The 21,082-nt window shown below is 36.6% G+C and overlaps 1 protein-coding gene across 1 annotated transcript; it reads left to right on the forward strand.

Moving 5' to 3' along the window:
* Positions 1-2,985: 2,985 nt before the first annotated feature.
* On the forward strand, positions 2,986-9,985 carry LOC133326703 (uncharacterized). The gene is made up of 4 exons (XM_061535324.1): positions 2,986-3,177; positions 6,616-6,715; positions 6,789-7,550; positions 9,413-9,985. The coding sequence occupies exons 1-4, from the start codon at positions 2,986-2,988 to the stop codon at positions 9,982-9,984; spliced, it is 1,626 nt and encodes a 541-aa protein (XP_061391308.1). The 3' UTR covers position 9,985.
* Positions 9,986-21,082: the final 11,097 nt, after the last annotated feature.

A 21,082-nucleotide genomic window follows, 5' to 3' on the forward strand; every position in this document is an offset into this window, starting at 1 on the left:
TTTTTTATTTTCAACTTTCTTTCTTAACCCAATATACTGAACTCATTTTCTTTCCTCTTGCCCCTTTCAGTCTGTCTTTATTACAAACATAAATCCCATTCACTTTTTTGAGCAATTCTTTTGCGTGTAAAAATTTCTTACAATTACAATAAGAGAAAATAACACAATTACCTACTTTCGATTTGATCATCCGGCTGACCCACAACACAGCATTTCTTCAATTGAACAAATTACAACATAATGCTGATTGTCTTTAATATCCCCCTCCGCCCCCACCTTCCATTACCGTCTTTATTATTCTGTTGAGGAAACTTTAATTTGTGTGTTGATTTTGGTGCCCTTTCATTTACAGATCACTGATCTTTAACCACAACAATAATGTTGCCCCCATGGGGCAAATTGCAAATTATAGGGTTTGCCCTTAAGAACGGAGAGTAGTATATATGAATGTGTGGTTAGGGAGTGTATTTGTTCGTCTCTAAATTGAAACTGAATATAAGTATTTTATAGATGTGTACTCAACTAAATTGGAAGGGTTGTACATGGATTTCAATTACAAAAGCTATAGAAGTAAGTAAAGAGTAATACATTGTTTATCATGAATATTCCGTTTTTTTACAAAGGTGTAATAAACAAAATGAATGAAGTATGTCAGAGTATGCTTTTGTTGTTAAACCTTTGTAAATTTAAATTTTTAGATAGCCAAAAAACAAGCATCCAGATACAAAAGACCTATACTGTATATAGCAACTGCTAAGACAAGCACCAGTAGCCTTAGCATGCTTACAATCCAGATGATGCACCCGCATAAATTTCTATTAAAGATGATTTGATGACACGACACCGCCCACCCTTTCAACATGCGAAATGGGGCCAATAATACACCTCTTCAGCTGACAATGCAATGTCGAATTTAGAAAAAAGTCTTCAGAGTATCTCAACATTATCAAACAAATTATATATGTACGATCTCGAACGCAGTATCTAGAAACACGTTCATAATTTCTAAAGAAAAAAATCAAAAATATTAGATTTCTGCACGTTCCGTAATAGATTAATAATGAATTTCATAATTACGTTGTGTGATTAAAACTTTTAGTAGGACTTTCCCTAAAAATTCACACCAAAAAGGTCATATCTAACCAGTAAATAAGGAATTAAAGTCGACTATATGATACCCTTCACAACCCTGGGTGTATTCAGCAGATGCATCCTAACAGACGTCGCATTTTTGAAAGACCACACTGTATATTTGTTTTTTAAAATCGGGCAAAAATATATGTGGGAGCTATATCTACATCTGAACCTATTTTCACCAATTTCAATATGGGTCGTTCTTGGGTAAAATTTCATCCAATTCAGATCATAAATGTAACCTGTACTTTGTTCACAAGATCCATAAACATGCCACTCTGCAACCGATACTTAATTTTTCATTTGGTCAGATATAGAAGCTAAATCTAAATCTGAACCGATTTTAGGAAACTTAGCACACAACATTCTAGACTAATTAATTACGCTGTGCCAAATTTCGTGCAAATCGAAAGATATATAGGGACTTTGGTGCACCATTTACATTAAATCGGACGAAAATATATATGGGAGTTATATCTAAATCTGGACCAATTTTTAGGATATATAGGGACATTGGTACCATTTACATTAAATCGGATGAAAATATATATGGGAGCTAAATCTAAATCTGAACCGATTTTCTCCAATTTCAATAGAGTTCGTCCTTGGACCAAATAAGTTACCTATGCCAACCTGAGAACCTTTTCTTGGACCCGTTGACTCTCCACTATTGCTTATATAATTCGCAGTTATCTTACAAATGCATTGGGCTTTCCATCATCCGCAAATTGTGGACATGTACGAAAGCATTGTTAGAAAAATGTTTTTAAATTCAACCGGACTGAAATTATTATCGGAACTCCACAATCAGAACTACATTGACAATTTTTCGTTAATAAAACCTCTGTGATCCTGAAAATCCTACTTGTAACCACAATGGTTGGAAATGCGGCTAAAATCATTAAAATACCTAAAATGAGGCGGAACCTACAAAATTGTTCTTCGAAGACGTTTTTATTCTCCAAGAATTGCAGATAACAGCGCGGATCCACATATAATAATAAAAGTGCTCAAAATGCGACTGAAACATGGACCTATATCGAATGTTATTTAAAAACAGGAAATTCCTTGGCAATCGGACAAGTGCAGAATCTTTAGTGCACCATTTTTATGGAATATCCAGATATTTATGAGAGTTATATCCATTTCTGGACCTATTTTTAAATAAAGTTCATCCGGTGCCAAATTTTATATTAAAAAAAGTTCCTTGGGTCCCTCCAAAGTCTTAAAATATCTCTCGTATTTTTTATCGGTTAAAATATCATCTAAAATAAAATCGCATTACTGTGAAACCGCTGAATTCCATAATACCCGGAATTGCTTACTACCCGAAGAATGGACAACAATATATTATAATTTTTCTAATAATTTATATTATGCATTTGAAAACTATTCTATAAAATTTACATTCATATGAAAACGATTTATTAAATGTCATTTAATGTAAACATAACATTACATTTACTGGGCAACCCTCTTAATGGTTAACTTTTTCTCCACACAAAAATACCAGCACAGAGATGCCACCTGAAGCAAGAATTGTTTCTTTTCACCACACTATAAATATCTATTATTTGCAAAAAGAACAACAACTGCAATTCAGTGCAAAAATATTTTGCTCGGGAGAATAACGAAAAAAAATAATTATTCAATTTAAAACGAAGTGAAATTAATTAACAAAATAAAAATATGTGTATATAATACATACTTTAATAATTGAATTAAGAAATTCAACAAAAGTTTTTAATTTACTAAAAAAACAAAGAAAATTGGCGCAAAAAGTGGGGTTTGTCTGCTGTACATTGTTGTTGCTGCCCAATTAGTGTCACATAACAACAAATACAAAACGAAATGGCATTAACTGTTGTTAAATATCGTAAACCTGGCCCAGGTGGTGGAGGTGGGGCAGGAGCAGGTGTAACAACAAATGCCACCCCTTCAATATTAATTAGAAGTAAAATGCAAACTCAGCAACAACAACAACAATCTAGTAAACAAAATCAATCATCATCGCAGTCGTCGTCGACGGCTGACTCAAATAAGGTACGAAAAGAAAATTGTAAGTGCATACATATAGTTTGTGCGTGTGTGTGTGGTGGGTAAAAGGGGGATTGGATGGGTGCTCCAATTTGCTTATTAGCCGTTTATGTAGTGCAATTGTTAAAAATAGTTTATTCACCATATTCATTGACAAGAACAAAAAGCGGGGGAAGATTATAAATTCTGATTGGTACAACCTTTGGTACAAACAAATATTAAAAAACATTAAGGAACAACTCTAGTTTAGTAAAAACGATCAAATTTTTCTGAAATTTTTTCCAGAGGTAGGTATTTTTACCCTAATTATGGGGATATCTTTTTTTCTTGGGGGACGTACCCGGTTACCCGGTTATTTGACCCGGAAGTTCGGGTACGGGTACCCGGTTATATCCGGTTCTACGGATCCGGTTAATATAATATGGGTATAATTTTAAAGGTTATAAAAATACCTTTCCATTGAGTGGTAATATGATGGGGTTATCTCAAACCATTTTGGGGATATAGTCAAAAAACTGGGTTTTGGTCCCCGATTTTTTTGAAAAACTCCCTAAAAGTCGAACTTGGGTCCATTATAGTCCCTCTCCAAACAGGACCCAAATGATAGACCACAATTTGCCCTTTCCAAAATGGTGCGATATGTGGCTGTATCTGTTGTGGATCAAAAGATATGGGCCTTAGAACCCTATAAAACAAGGAAAATCTTTCTACATGACAGAATCTCCTTTTAAATAGCATGGTGTTTTTTGGGTGACCGGCCTTCGGCCGGGGATTTAAGACTTTCTCCTATGGACAGATGCCAACACCGGCTAACGCGGCAGAAAATCCTTCTAAATAGAATATTTTTTTGTGTAGCCGGCCTTCGGCCGGGTATTTAAGACTTTCTCCTATGGACAGCTACCAACACCGGCTACGCGACAGAATCTCTTGTTAAATGGAATATTTTTTTGGGTGACCGGCCTTCGGCCGGGGATTTAAGACTTTCTCCTATGGACAGATGCCAACACCGGCTAACGCGGCAGAAAATCCTTCTAAATAGAATATTTTTTGTGTAGCCGGCCTTCGGCCGGGGATTTAAGACTTTCTCCTATGGACAGATACCAACACCGGCTACGCGACAGAATTTTCTTGTTTTTGTAGGGTTCTAAGGCCCATATCTTTTGATCCACAACAGATACAGCCACATATCGCACCATTTTGGAAAGGGCAAATTGTGGTCTATTATTTGAGTTTGGGTTAGAGAGGTACTATAATGGGCCCAAGTTCGACTTTTAGGGAGTTTTTCAAAAAAATCGGGGACCAAAACCCAGATTTTTGACTATATCTCTAAAATGGTTTGAGATAACCTCATCATATTACCACTCAATGGAAAGGTATTTTTATAACCTTTAAAATGATACCCATATTATATTAACCGGATCCGTAGAACCGGATATAACCGGGTACCCGTACCCGAACTTCCGGGTCAAATAACCGGGTAACCGGGTACGTCCCCCAAGAAAAAAAGATATCCCCATAATTAGGGTAAAAATACCTAACTCTGAAAAAATTTTCAGAAAAATCTGATCGTTTTTACTAAACTAGAGTTAAGCCAACATTAATGTTCAATCCTTTTTGATTATTTTTCTTTAAGGCCAGAAAACGTATTTTTTTTTACCAAAGTTAAACATACCCTCTGGACTTTGGCAAGGAAAAAGGACCCATAGGATAACTTTCAATTATAAAAATTTCAAAACAATCTGTAATCCGTACTTACCGAACTTCGGAGGTCCATATTACTGGAATGGACTTATTCTAAAAAAGGATAGTAAATTACAAATAGAATTGGGGCCAGTAGAACTATTTATGGAAAATTGTAAAACTCACCCCATTCGCCTAGACTCGATCTGCCGTGCAAAAATGTCCTTGCCTTGCATTTTTGTAAATCAATTACATAGAAACTGGAAAATATGTATGAGAACTGCATCTACATCTGGAAGTCAGACTGTCTGTCTCGGGAGGGTATAGCTTCCATATAAAGGTACCCCTCCATTTCCCAACGGAAACTTGTAGGTCAATGTCTCTGGACTTTGGCAAGAAAAAAAGGACCTTTAGGATAACATTCAACGATACAAATTTCAAACGATATGTGATCCGTATTTACCGAACTTCGGAGGTCCATATCACTGGAATGAAATGGACTTATTCTATAACATAATTACATTTTAGTAATCAGGATTTCAACCGCTTGAAAAAGGATAGCAAATTACAAATTAGAATCGAGACCAGTAGGACTATTTATGGAAAATTTTAAAACTCACTCCATATCGATGAACACAATTTTCCAAAACGCCTAGACTCGATCTGCCGTGCAAAAATGTCCTTGCATTGCATTTTTGTAAATCATTTATATAGAATTTGAGGAAATGTGTATGAGAACTGCATCTAAATCTGGATGTCAGACTGTCTGTCTAGGGAAGGTATAGCTTCCATATAAAGGTACACCACATTTTTAACCGAACGGTCTGAAATTTGACAATCCGGGTTCTTGGAGAGTCGAAAATATTTTTTGTTAAAATGTTACATAAACAAACCCTCCCGATTTTAGTCATTTCGATGGTATTCTAGGTCTTTGGTGGGAACAAATATTCACAGAAAACCGTCCATGATTTGACATAGCCTTCAAACCATTTTAGGAAAATGTATAGTCTTGGGAGCATTTTCCAATACCTTTTTGCTAAATACTGGAATGTAAGTCTAATAAAATATTTTGATATGGCCCTAACTTAAATGTACACCTCGTTTTAAGACCCGTTTATGCTTTTATTCTCATTTTCCAACAGAAATTAATCTCAAAATGCCGATTGGAGCTATTTTACGAATTTAGCCCCATTTTGTCAGCATAAAGACCATTCCTTTCGTCCTAATGCAGGCTAATTTATGCATATTTCTACAATATCTGGCTATTTTTCAATATTTAACTATTATTTTCAATTTTGTTAAAAACAAATAATTTCTTTCAATAAACTTCGTGTGGCAGCCCTCTTGCAATTTCTAACCACTCTTGTGTTATCAATTCACAATGAATGACATTGCTATGTTATCATTTCACAGAGGGATACCATAGAAAAGAGACAAATATATTGTTTGACAGCACTGCAATGGGAACGCGTCCGTCTCTGCCAATTCGTGCATGCTGTTGACAGGGATAAATCACAAAAATTTGTTTTCTATTTTATTTAACAAAATTTGTTAATAATTTTATAAGAATTACATAAAATCCTTTGCTATTTTAACATAAACATGCATGATCTATAAAACTAAGTGGAGAAGAGACCCATAATCGAAGTAATTTCTTCAGGGTTAGTGTTTGTTTAGTGAAGCAGACCTTGTGGTTAATGTTGATAAATTATTTAAATATTTGTGCTAATATTTTATTAAAATGAATATTCATTTTCTTCACAGAAATCATTAATAAAACTTGGAAGCAGAACTGGACTTGTTATCAATAAAATACCGGCAATTATCAAGCCAGCCATGAAGCGGGCAAGTACAGTAACTGGAGGTAATGTATATTTTGTGATTATTTACAATGTGCGGTTTTATTTATGCTTTACTTCATTTCTCTCTTGCAGCAGACATTGTCCATAAGACTCCAAAATATTCTCTACAAACCATAGCCTCAGCGGGAACACCACTAACAAGTTTTCAATGGCAACAGACCATTGGCGGTGACAGTACGACAACCACAAACAAAAAGCAACAAATTGGAGCAGCCATCAGCTCACTGCCACCAAATACAATTATCAAGGCGACTAGTGCCAGTAGTTTACAAAACTCCAATGGCACTACAACACGTCTGACACAAAATCTAACATCATCTGCTGTTGTATCTCCCGTAGCATCGGCTCAAATTCGTAGACCCACATTTATTCTCAAACGTGATATACCTGAACGTACTATACGCACAATAACTGTGGAATTAATTGAAAAGAATCCGCTTATACATTTGGGTATAACACCAACACGCTTGCCGCTGCTTAAAAATATCATTTGCTCCACGGCTAATGTGACATTAGTCGATTGCTATATAACATTGAAAAAATTGAAACAAAACGAAGATTTTTCACTACTCGCAGAATACTTTGAAATGTCCGAGGGTGAGGTGCAGCATGTATTTGCAAGAACGGTTGTGAGATTGGCACGTTACTTAAGATATTTGATAAACTGGCCCGATAGTAAGAAATACTATGAACGTCATAAATATTTACCATTTGCATATCGACAAAATCTCTCCCATGTACAATCGTTAATCGAGTGTGTGGAAATTGATATTGCACCGGGACCACTGCAGATTGATTGTGCCTGCTATAAGTTTATATTAAGCATAAATACTAATGGTAAGTAAAATAAATTGAATTAGAAAGATACTAAATTTTATTTAATTTCAAAGTGTCAAGTTATTGAGTTATTGAAGTTCAAGTCCCATCCCTAAATGTTCAGATTTAAGGGACATACAATAGCATCACAAATTACCTTAAAATTCTGGGGACATAATGTGTTACGCATTGGAAAATAAGAAAGGCTTCTCAGAGCTCCGCAAAGAATATTAGCAGGTTGCTAATGAACCATCTACATGAGGATCTAATAATTCTTCCTTACGTCAGCATAGCAATATATAGGCTTTCCTTATCATGAGCATCAAATCACAACCCATTGACTTTTATAGAGCTATTCATTAGCAATATGGACATCTTCGGAGCCCCTCACCTCATACTTTTTTTATAAAAATCCATTTAATACGAACCTCTATATAGCTACGCACCAACAATATGGACCTCTATATAGCTGTTTTAGTCCAATGTGGACCTCAATAGGATATACAGAGGGCCCTACGGAACTATAAGCTACTCACCACAAAAATATAGCCTTATAAAGCTCATGGTCACAAAAATTCACCACCAATGCAGAATTTAAAAAAAGAAAAGGCTTACATATTGCTTCTCTCTATACAGATTCCCTGACCTATATTCACTGACATCCTTTCCACCTATGTGGACCTTCATGGACCTCCTCATCACATGAACTTAATTCAATATAGCCCAACATAACCTCTCTCTGCCTCACCAAAACGAATCGCTATAGAGGTCTTCACCACCGATTCGAGCTTCTATGGGTATCCTCATTACATATACTGACCTCTATAAAGCGCTCATTGGCGAAACGCAACCCCCATAACTGTACTCACGCCAAATTTGGGCTAAACGAAACACTATAAAGCTCCTTACTACATATGGGGACGTTTATAGAGCCCCTCATCACTTGAATTTACTTTTAAAAGCCCTCATAATCGATACGTAACTCTATAAAGTTCCATGCCCCCAATAAGAATCTGAGATTAGGTCATCTTCACTGATGCGGTACCATATAGAGCTCTGCCTCACCAAAACGGACCCTATAAAGCCTCCGATACGAACTTCTATTGGGCACCTTGTCACATATACTAAACTCTATAAAGCACTCATTGCCGATACGCACCCCTATAAATATATTCACACACAATTTGGGCTAAACGGAACTCACCCCCCAATTTGGTTTGAGGCCTATATAGGGTTTATATTTTTGATTTGTTGAGTGGATTTAGGACCGCTGAATAATGGTGCATTGTAATCGAATTCCGATCACCAAAAAGCTTTTTGTGTCGTCTGCTTAAGTGTTATGTTTGGGAATATAACTATAACAGTCTAATGGACAGACTTTCTCAACCAGGCCAGTTCGGATATATTATATGTCTATAGATAAAAAGTGAGCCTCTAGATTTTCAAGGCAGACCTGAACAACTTTCAGCCATTAAAACGATAACGTATGAATGGTATACTCAGGGACCTTTCTTCTTTTATATCAGAAGAATATCAGCTGATAGGAAGACCAAGAGAATCGAGCTAAGATCAGGATGATACAATCGCCTCAATTACGCATGAATTGGTTAACACCTAATGCCACTACTAGGGCCACATGACACTAGAGAATTGGAGAATTGTAAACGTTCATTGATCCACTGTCTGTACTGAGCGCCACTTAAACCGTAATATAATTGGCTAGGTCGTCCTATAGGAATAAACTAGTTTCGAATAATTTATTAAGCTCGGCCCCTTAAAAGCAATTTTACCTGATGTTTATAACTAATTTAATTTTATATCCTCTATATATTTTAATTCAAAAATACGAATTTGATATTTATTCTACCTTTTTTTCTTTTCAGGTATTATTTCACATGTTTCGGATGCCTTTATTGGTCACAATGACGATTTAACAATTTTCAAAGCATCCAACTTCAAAGATGTTATACCAAAATATCTCTCATTAATGGCCGACCCTGGCAAAGCGGTGAGGAGAAAACGTAAACCAAAAACCAACCCACAACGACCACATCATCAACAGCAGCAACTTAAAATACCCAGTATAAATAATAATGGTGAAACGGATTCAACAACAGACTCAGCCGATGAATCGGCAGATGATCTAATACACGATGAATCTTCACAAGATGGTCGTCTGAGTAAATATACAGCATCACGTGTAGCTGGTGAGCTGGCCTCTAATCAAAGTTTAACGGTTGTCAATAAGGAGCTAACCTCAAGGCGTCTCAAGAACTTTAGTGTACCAACAATGCGTGTTCGAGAACCGGTGTGTCGTGCACAAATGCGTCACATGATCGATAGTCTGCAGGAGTTTCGTATCTTACAACCCTTGGCAATTAAAGAGTCATTTGTCTATCAGTATCTCAATGAGGTGCTGATAGTATGTGCTGCCTTAATTAATTTACAAAGATAGAAATTAAGTCATTAGGTCTTCTCCTTCTTCCCAAATCTGGGTGATATTTTATCTAAATAGATGTTTTTAATCATTCATTTATTTTTATTGTTCTCAGGTTCTCTGCTTTTTACCTTCTCACATTATTTAATATTTCTTGGAAGTTCTTTTTTCATTTTGTTAAACATTTGTTTCTATTTGCAAAAAACTTTTAGTTATACATATTCTTGTCTACCTTATATAATTACATAATTAATTTTTGTATTATATAAATTACAATTTTATTGATAATTTCACAACATTTTACTATATAGTTAGTTTTAATAATGTATTCAGTTTACAAAAACAGAAAAATTAATAATAATGTAAATGATTATAGATTTCATCAATTTTAAAATGAATTTGAACAATAAATAATTGTACAATATTTAATTAGGAAATGTTTTTGTATTTTTTTAGAGATTGCCATCAAGAAATCCATCAGAAGCAAATCTCAACAAACCTCATAAAAGAGATGACGAGAAATTTGTGTACTGGTGTTAAAATAAGAAATAATTGGATGGAGGCGAAATTAGACAGTAGATTCTAACCAATCTATATTGTGTATTCCTTAGATGACTCGCGATCGGAATGTGGTTACTTCATGTGGATTTTCTTAGAATAATCAAAATCGAATTATTCAGGAAAAAACAGTGCCGTTGAGTAAACCGGGGTGTTCGAAAACAGCGAAAATGAGAACTTGGTGCAGTGGAGACAGAACGTTAGACCGTCGGATGAAGTAATAATCGGAGAGTGAAATGATCAGTCGACACAAACTGCTCTATTGAAACCACATTGATTTACACCATTTTACATTGAAAATTTAGGCTCATGGGGGGCGATAGAAGTCGAAATGTCTTTCCTGAAAATATTGATCGAATCGAAATCGGAATTAAATATAGGGTAGTCGGAGATCCCTTCCCGTATTAATTACATCGAATGTTTCAGTCCAACCAACACAATTCGTTGAATTGTTGCGGGTGGATTTTGATATTCTATTGAAACTAAATGTCAGTATCCAATATCCGCGTTCGGGAAGCAGAGCTGAATCCTAACGGAAGCGGCCACAGGTTGCGCATAGTCGGAAGCCCAATATTATTCTTTGGGTAGCTATGAATATCAAATAAACAGTCGCGGACAATCAGCGGGTCCAGGGGGAGAGTCTCGGGGGAAATGACCGGATGATCCCTGGACTGACGAGGCGAGGGTGGGCCTCTAAATGTCCATATCAGAGTTTTCGGGTTACTACCTCCCCCTTAACGCTGGGGTGTCAAGCGACCCATTAGTGCTCTACGGTTTGCATTCAGGGTCCCGACTGTATTAGAACGGAGCCTTGTTGACACCTGGGCGCCTTAACAAGTTGTTCAGGCTTATTTGCCGAGTCCTTACCATGGTGAAAGGCTATGCCCCCTCACTAAAATTTTTTATATGGAGCCGAATTTTAACAAATCATCCCGAGATTTCTTAGGCAGTCGGCTGTCGAAGTGGAGACTGGGGCTGATGAGCTCCCATCGTAAAAATGGATGGATCTTCAGAACGGGGAAGCATCAAACGAAAGAATTCCAAAGAGATATCTAACAAGAATATTTACCGGAGATCGGTTAACTATTGCAACCGATTTATCGGACGGGACAGAGACTCAATAACGGATAAGGAGTTTCTTCTGATCAAGAGGAACCTGAAATTCATTCGGAAGTTCTCACCGCTGGGTTGTCAAGCGACCTCGTGCCAATCAGTGCTCTACGATTAAATTACTCAACAAGTTGTTCAAGCTTAGTTGGCGAGTCCTTACCATGGCCGACCACAAATCCCCACTAAAATCTTTTTCTTTGGAGCCGTATTTTTGAGAAAGCCCTGACACCATCATCCGAAGGCGAGCCCGTAAAAACGCCTCCAAGAAAGCTGATAAGGCACAACCTTCCTCTGCAAACCCACCCTCTGTGACCATGATCCCTGAACTGATGAGGCGAGATTGGTGCCTCTAAATATCTACGTGTGAGGTTTTGAGTCACTACCTTCCAAAGTGACTCCCATAACGTTGGAGTTAGGGTCCCGACTGCATTAGAACGGAGCCTTGTTGATACCTGGGCGCCTCAACAAGTTGTTTAGGCTTAGTTACCGAGTCCTTACCGTGGTAACGGATATGAAGTTCCTACCGATCAAGAGGAACCTGAAATTCATTCGGAAGTTCTCCATGAACTACCCGAACTTCTTGATTGATACGATTCCTACACCACGAGCGAAGTCCACCACGTTAGTTCCTCCAAAAGAGAATAAGACTGTGAATGGACCGAGCACAACTAGGACGTTGGTGGCTGAGCCTTCAGTACCCCCCCAAAGGAAAATTGAGAGCTAAGAAAGCCCTGACACCATCATCCGAAAAGGCCTCCAAGAAAGCTGATAAGGTATATCCTCCCCCTGCAAACCCAACCTCGAAACTGAAATCCAAGGTTATGACAATTGGGCAGTTGCTGTTAAGCAATTAAAAATTTAAAGTTATCGACAATCGTCGGTAATTCTGTCGTTAAGCAGTTACAGAATCGCACTACAGATATTCATATCATAACTGTATGAATGCTCTTCGGACTTAAACAAAGACAGCCGTTCTTCTTCAGGAGATTAACTGAGTCATTATTCTTTGTTTCGAGACCAAAGCGTTATCGGGCTGTGCTTTAATATCTTTCCTGCCCCTATCATTCCATAGGTTCGATGCTTACATATATTGTTATTTAAGAAAAGTGTCATTCTTCTTAAATACGAATAGGAAATAAAATCGGTTCCATCAAATCCATGCTTTACCAACATTATTCCATCCGGAAATAATTCCACAGCTAATTACTAAAGTAACACCTACCGTAACAAAGGTGTTACATTTTGTTGAATTTTAGATGTGTCATCTATTACGCCAATGGATTTATATCAAAGACCAACATCCGCCTTCAAAAACCAACGTCAACCACAGACACATTTTAAACTTTTTTCTTGTTTTCATCATCTCACTCGCCTTACTCATTAGGGCGGAAACGGAAGTGTGTGTGTGTGGTAGTGTATTGTGGCTATTATCTGCTGACGATGCTACTGCAACTTTACCGTTTGTTGATTTTTGAAATTATGTCAACATTTTGACATTTTTCTTTGTATTTTTTTATTCTGTTTTATTTGTATACTTCTCCCTTTCTCATTTTGGGTTATTTAGGTTAGTAACTTGTCCCAATTTCAGGTTGGAGTACCTTTTGTTTTAATAATCGCTTTTATTTTGTTTTAATAACTGTTTTTATTTTTATTTTCTGACACCCAGTTGGTGGAACTTCATCAGCAGGGGCGATGGAGGTGTAGAGGAAAGGAAATAAATTAAATATCACCTTCTGCTTTGGAGGAGTATTGCGAGTTGGAAGTTTTATTTAGTTGTGGATGAAGAGTTTTTTTATTTAAGATGATGACAAACATAACATAAGTTCGGAATGGAAAATAACCTTTCAGATATCGACGGTTGTGGAGGATATTATAAAGTTATATATACAATTTTTTTGTTTATAGAAGACCTTTTAAATTCATTCTTTATAGGAGATTTTGTGATGGGATTTTCCGATAGACGTTATATTGTAGAAAGTACGCAAAATGTTTCCTATTTAGTTTTCTTTAGAAAACATCAAATAAAGGCCTCCTTATAACTGTCATCCAAAAATATTTTTTGCAAATTCAAGCATGCAGTTGCCTCGAAGATTGTTTTGTACAAAAATCAACTTTTTATCACAAAACCGCGCATAAATGTGGAAATTCAGAAAACCATAACTACAGACAAAAGACCGAAAGGAAGGTCGATTATCTAAAAAGTATTTTTTTAATATCAAAAAATATATTCTTCTATCTATAGAGAACCCATATGAAGTCCTCCTTCTGTAGAAGACCGATAGCGCTTTGGCTCGAAGGAAGACCTTCTGGCTATAGAAGATACTCCGTTTTTTGGAGACCGATAGATGGTCTTTTGTTTATTGAAGAACGGGATTTATGGGCATACATAAGAACTTGTGCCTAACAAATATAAGGTCTTATTTGCATAGAATCCAATGTAAGGTCTTTTGTCTATGCGAATTTGGTAGAAGAGGTTCTGTTTATGAAAGTCCAATAGAGGTTCGACTGCATAAAAAGGCCTTCCGTCTATAAAGTATCAATGGAACACCGACATAAAGGGCTTCTGTGTATCTATAAAAGCCCATAGGAAGATTTTCTTCTTCTGGTAGGCCAATAGAAGGCATTATGTATTAGAGGCATTAGAGGGCCGATAAAAGTCATATATTTATTGAAAAGCGGTATATGTTCAGTTGTATAAAGAAGATATTCAACCTATAAGAGATCGATGAAAGGTCTTCTGCTTATGGAAGATTGGTAGAACAAGAACCGGAGTTCTTCTGTCTATAAAATAACGACTGAAAGATTTCAGGTCTATGGGAGACCGACAGAAGTCTTCCAGTCTATGGATGACGACATATGGTATTCGTTTATGGATATGGATAGAAGTTCGTCAGCATGAAGAAGGTCTTCAGTCTATAGAAGACGGAGGACCGATAAATGGTCAATAAAGGTCTAACGTCTATGTATACCGATGTAAAATTGTTTGTATATGGAAGAGGCTTCCCTGTAAATAGAATATCTTCTGTCTATGATTGTTCAATTTAAGATCTTTTGTCCATAAAAGTCCACTGGAAGACATTCTGTCTATGGAAGACCGATATAATATTTCGTGTGTATGGGAACGATAGAGGTTCTCCTGTATATAGAACTTATATATGACCGATAGAAGATCTTCTTCCTATAGATGATCGACGGTATATCTTCTTTCTATGGATGTTCAATAGAAGAGTTACTGTCTTCGGAAGACGGAGAGAAAGTGTATTTCCTGTAGAGGACAGATAGAAAGTATTCAGTCTACAAAAATTCGGCCGAAGGTCGACTGGCAGTAGAAAAGCGAAATAAGATTATATAAATCGAAGTTTGGCATCGTGTCTCCAGAAGACTAATGCCGGTCTTCTGTATACTCCTTGTATCCTGTATATCCTTGTATACAAGGAATAGTCATAGAAGTTAATCTATTGAAGATAGAATGGCTAAAGCATACCTCCCATCGGAAAAATTACGTTGTGGGTCTTTTGTTTGTCTCTGGAAACTAAAAGAAGGCACTGTACCAGTAAAAGACCTATGTAGGTATTTTGTTCCTAGAATATATGTCTATAGAAGTATTATAGGCACTAACTATATTGAAGACTCATGATAAGTCTTTATGATAGTTAAACCCCTGTTGTGGCCTTCTATCTATATGTTATCTCCATTCTAGAGACAAAACGGTAGACAGACTTTCTATAAAAATATAGAATTCCAATTGAAGAATAGGAAGTCTTCATTCTGTGGTAGACCTATTGGAGGTAGAATACCTATAGAAGATCTCCTGTCTGAAATATTACATCGTATGCCTTTTGTTTATCACTGGAAACTTAAACAAGGTATTTCATAGTGTTCTATCCTCCTACCTACATAATGTCTCCTTCTTAGAGACAAACGATAGACAGACTTTCTATAACAATTATAGAATCGTATGGTATGGAGTATAGCATATCTATTGAAAGTGCATAGAAGCTATAGCTATATATACAAGGGTTATAAAACTGACATTGCAGGTTCATTCGATACCTGGAATCTTCATTGGCCTGAAGGTCTGTTGGCAGTAGAAAATCCGAAAGAAACCCGAATTTAGTATTTCTTAATTAACAATATATTAACTTTTGTTCTGTTCTCCTGTTTATAGAAGACCTGCAGAAGGTCTCCTTTCTGGAGAAACCCGATACAAAGACATTGGTCTATAGAAAACCATTTGAAGAAAATACAAAGTCTTTATTCTGTAGAAGGATTTGAAAATGATATATTGAAGGTCTCCTGTCTATATAAGGGGGAGTGTATATTAAATTTGTCATTCTGTTTGCAACGCATCGGTCAAAATAAAATTATATGTCGATTTATGTGTATCCGTCTGTCTGTTGCAATGAAGGGTTTAACAGTCCACGTTCTGGTACATCCCCCATACAACGGTACCCTCAAATATTCGGTATTATGGGGATTTTGACACGTTTTTGAGGGGAATCAAATGCAATTTGCTTCGTTTAGCTCTCATTGGGTGTCAAATTTCATAATTGGTCCACTTTTTTTGAGGTATCTCCCATTTATCGGTACTTTGCGGGTTTTATACGCATTTTTCAACAGAATTGGTATTTTGAGTTTAATTTGGCTATCAGATTTGTCTACGAAAAACTAACATTTGGTCCTTGAGTTTACTTTGGCTATCAGATTTGTCTACGAAAAATTAACATTTGGTCCTTATTCTGGGTAGCCCTCATATGCTGGATATTTGATATATCGGATTCCTGGTGATTAAAAATTAAATTAAAAAAGTCCCGTTTAAGATTTTCAATTGGAGTGTCTGCAATTTTTTCGAGCACGAAAAGCCTACTGTCACACAGTAACGTACACATGATTTCATTTCGGGGAGGGGGGCCGGTAGTACAAAATGAAAAAATTCGCTGTTGCAAACATACATTTACTGTGAAAAAAATTAATTTCGGTCCCCCGGGCCGCACCCCTGCGTACGCCCCTGCTATAACACCATAACAAAGTCCACATATAAATTTTCGACTTTCTGATTTTAGTTCGGATCGGTAGAACTTAAACACTTTCTTACTAGTTATAAAGTTTTTTTATGGATATTTCGGATATCCATTGGTCATTATGTCTACAGTCCGACTAAAGTAGGAAACCGAAAGAAGCAATTTTAACCAAAGTTTTGACCTAGTGATAGGCCTTTGGATCAGATCCATAATATATTCCTTATCCACAAAAAGTTTTATCAATATTTTTCACGTTTTCCAAAAGATTGTCCCATATTTTTAAAATAGCTGAGAAATGCTTAACTCACCAGCCCTCAATTAATAATTCTTCTTCTTCTGCCGGGATATATCATTTTGCAACAAAATCTCTACCCTTTTATTTTATCTCTAAGCAAATCATCTCTATTTAATCCATTATTCTCATAATAATAGCAATTATTCAGTTACATATCCCATACAATAAAAAACCTGGCTTTCGAGGAAGAGGAAACTCCCAACAACAACAATGCAACCCAAGTGTTACAACACACCACAACAACAACGAAAAAGGTTAAAAGCTTTTATTTTAATAACTTCTGTGATTGGAAAATAATTTTATTTGTCCACCTTCTGTTTGGACGGCTTGCCTAACTCAAAACATGACCAGTACCACCTGCTCACACTCACTCGCTGGCAAATTATCCATGTAATTGTGTAACTTTTGTTTGTTTTTGTTGTTGCTATAATATATTTTTTTCTATAACACAAAACAAACTTCCTTAAAAAAAGGTGAAACAAAAAAGAGCAAACAAGTGAACATCATCATCATTTTATCCTGTTGATCCTTTTTTTGTTTAGTGATTATTGTTGCTGTTGTCATTGTCGATAAGTTTGTCCAATAGAACATATACAGGTATCCTTGAGGGGCGAGTGGGTGTGTATGTCAGATGTTATATTATGATGTTTACAGCTAACAGAGTTACACACACAGTGCAAGTGAGTCCCCGAGTGAGTTGAGTTTAAACGTATTTTCCTATAAAAATTAGTTGTTTGTTGTTCGGTAAACTTTTTAATAATTACCGTAATTATTCTTTTATAATGTGTTGTCGTCTGCGTTGTCCCTCGATTGCCCAGTCTAACAACGTAAACATTTCCACAAATACTCACCTTGCCGCCCTCTCACCCACACAAACACACCCATACACAAACTTTCTATCAACTCGTACAGAGCTATTATCATAGCGACAACAAAGGTGGGCCACACCGACATCGACCATTTAAAGACCTGAGAACGGTGGAAAGGTTTGAGTGGTGGGGATTTTTGTTGGGGGTATCTGTAATAATGACCATGGCTAGGCTATATCTTTATTTTATGATATTTTGTTGTTGTCGTTGGTGGCGCCCAACACCAACCAGCCACAAATCCTGTAACAATTTTCTGACCTCTTTGTTTTGGAAAAATTGGTTTGGTTTTTTCTTGTTTGATTTCAGTCGGGTGTCAGTGTCGATGTTGATGCCGGTGTCGTCGTCTGCGTTGTCGGTGTTTTGGTGTCGGGTGACTATAATGATTTTAATGGCGTCTGGTGTTTTTCATCGTCAATTATTTTAATGAAGCCATTTTACGAGCGGAGGGGAAAATATTAAGCTAATGTTCAACGACAACAACAACGACAACTGAACCGGTAAAGGCAAAGTTAAAAATGAATAAAACTAAGTTGTTTGGTGTTAAAAATCGACAACATCCTCTATGATCTTCCTCCTCTTTGTTTACGACATGATTTTGGTGTCCAATGAAGTTATGGAGGTGTTTATGTGCAACTTATTGTGTTAATCATAATTTTATGACAAGGTTGTGATGGAGAAAGGTTTTGAAGTTTGTAGATGGAGGTACTTGGAAGATAGTATGGAGTAATTTTCTAACCTAAATAGCAGCAGAAAAATGGAAAGCCTACAGAAGACCTTTAAGCAAAAAATTGATATTCCCATAGGGTAATATCTCTTTATACAAGGTATTCATGGTATCTACATACGATCCTCAATAGCTATAGGACAAGTGGACTTCGCAAATTTTTTATCTATAGAAAATTCTACAAAAAATGGATACTTATTGAAGATTTTTAAGCATACATGGACTTTCCTATAAGGGAATTTAGCTTTATAAGGCCTACATTGTATGTACATATGTTCGTCTACATCTACAAAAGTCATTATGCTTCGGCAACAGGTATTCCGCAATAGGTATTCTTTGTATTAAAGATCTACAGATTAAGACCTGCAGGAATTGTTATAAGTATGCTAGCTAGCAAATGTTGATTTGTCTTATATTAGTATTGAAGAAAGGATTGGTTGGATCGAAGAAATGATTTCTATAAGGTCTTTCTATAAGGTCCGTAAAAGATCGATAGAAGATATTCGGTCTGTGGAAGATTGGTAGATAACGAGTAGTTTTATCTAAGGCTGAAACAAGCTCGAACGTTAAGTAAAAACGACTGATTAAAATTTCAATCTTTTTTTAAATATGGGATATGAAGAATGTTTACATGTAATTATTGACGTTTCTTAGTCGAGGAATATTAATATGGTCACCAGCTGATTACAGTCGGCTTTAAAATACTCACCTAGATGCTGACGTAAAGAGGGGACCTGGCTATGAACGTGAAGCTTGATTTCACTTTCATCAACGAGAACTCTACCAGAACCAAGGGCATTACAAGTTTACATCGCTCCATTCTTCATCCTCATAAACGGAGATCATCTTAGCCAAGATTTTAGAATCCTTGTTGCTTCCGTCTGAAGCAGGGAATCATTAGCTTTGCAAGAAATGATTCCCAAAAGGAGGAATGACCTTAATCAACGACTACCCCCTGAACGGACTATGGCGGCATCCTTAGATCTGTTCAAGCAGATCAACACGGTCGATCATTTTTTGCCGATATCGGACATAACAAATTCCACCCTTCTAAATGATGCCAAGCACTGGCTTCTGCAGCATAAAATCCCGCAATGCGGTGTCCTATCTCCTATTTTGCGAAATTCCCCACTCCTCTAGCAGATGTGGTGGTGTCGTACGCCGATAATTGTACCATAATTTTTTAGGCGTAAATATTGACGATGCAGCTATTTAGACACAATCAATAACTTCTACCAATACAGTCTTCAATTATCCACTTCAAAGTCAAACCTTTAAAGACTTTAGAGCTTACCATAAGCCGAGCGTAAAAAATATTTCCAGGTGCGTTGGTCTTGTGCACAGCTCTTCCAATTCCAATGTTTCGAAATGTTGTCTTCCACTTGATCCTTCCATCGAATTCGTGGCCTCGCCCTTCTGCGTGAACCATAATATAGCGGTTTTATATGCTTTTTGAGCTGTGGCATCCTCATCCATTCGCACAGCATGACCTAGCCAATGTAGTCGCTGCAGCTCTATACGTCCGACTATGTCGATGTCCGAGAATAGATGGTATAACTCATAGTTCATTTGAGGGCGATATTCACTGTCAACGCAGATCGGCCCACAAATCTTTTGGACAATTTTTTCTCAAACACTCGAAGATCTGCCTCATCTGCTTGAGCAAGTACCCATGCTTCTGATCCATACAATCAGCGTATCAGGGTCTTGTAGAGTGTGATTTTGGCCTTGTTTTTGAATTGCTTAATTTATGTTCGCAATTTGCATCTCGTATGACATTTTCCAGCAGGATGTTAAAAAGGTCACACGAAAAACTGTCACCTTGTGTGAATCCTCGTTCGGTATAGAAGGGCTCCGAGAGATTCTTTCCTACTTTAACTGCTATTTAAGGCTTGAAAATCTAAAAATTCATGGAGTGGGTTTCGAAAACCTATTTCATTTCTCCTCGCACTTCAATTACATCTACCAGAAGGTTAAGAATGAAGTAGAACACAATTGGAAATAGACCAGAAACAAGTCTTTGTAATCTATAGAAGTCCATCTGCTCGTGGAAGCCTTTTTGAAGTTTAATCATCCCTTATATTCTCAAAAATAAGTATGGGTGTATTATCCCAAATAACTATGGCGATTTAACCATGTCCGCCTGCATTATTACTACTTGCAACGTGAACATCTTGCGGACCAGAAAATGTATAGAATGGGGGAATCAGGCATAACAGATGCATGTTAACAATAAAAACGCAAATACGCGATAATGTGTGTATAAAATGTAAATAAAATTAGAGATCTGTACTCAAAAAATATGTTTTTATTTTATAATTGGAAATTGTTGACGTATTAATTGTCGTATTTTTATACTTGTATGTCTTTGCTACCATCGACATTAGGGATACGTAGTCGAGCGCAAAAGTCGACTTTTAGAGTTTTTAATTTTTGACTCTGGCCAAAAAGTCGATCTTTAGATTTTTCAATTTTTGTCTCTGACTAAACAGTCGACTTTTCGATCTGTCAAACATGCTAAAAACCGATTTTTGACTTT

Source organism: Musca vetustissima, unplaced genomic scaffold (genome assembly GCF_032173495.1).
Source record: "Musca vetustissima isolate MV318-11 ecotype Yass unplaced genomic scaffold, APGP_CSIRO_Mvet_v1 utg25179, whole genome shotgun sequence".
NCBI classification, from domain to species: Eukaryota; Metazoa; Arthropoda; class Insecta; order Diptera; family Muscidae; genus Musca; species Musca vetustissima.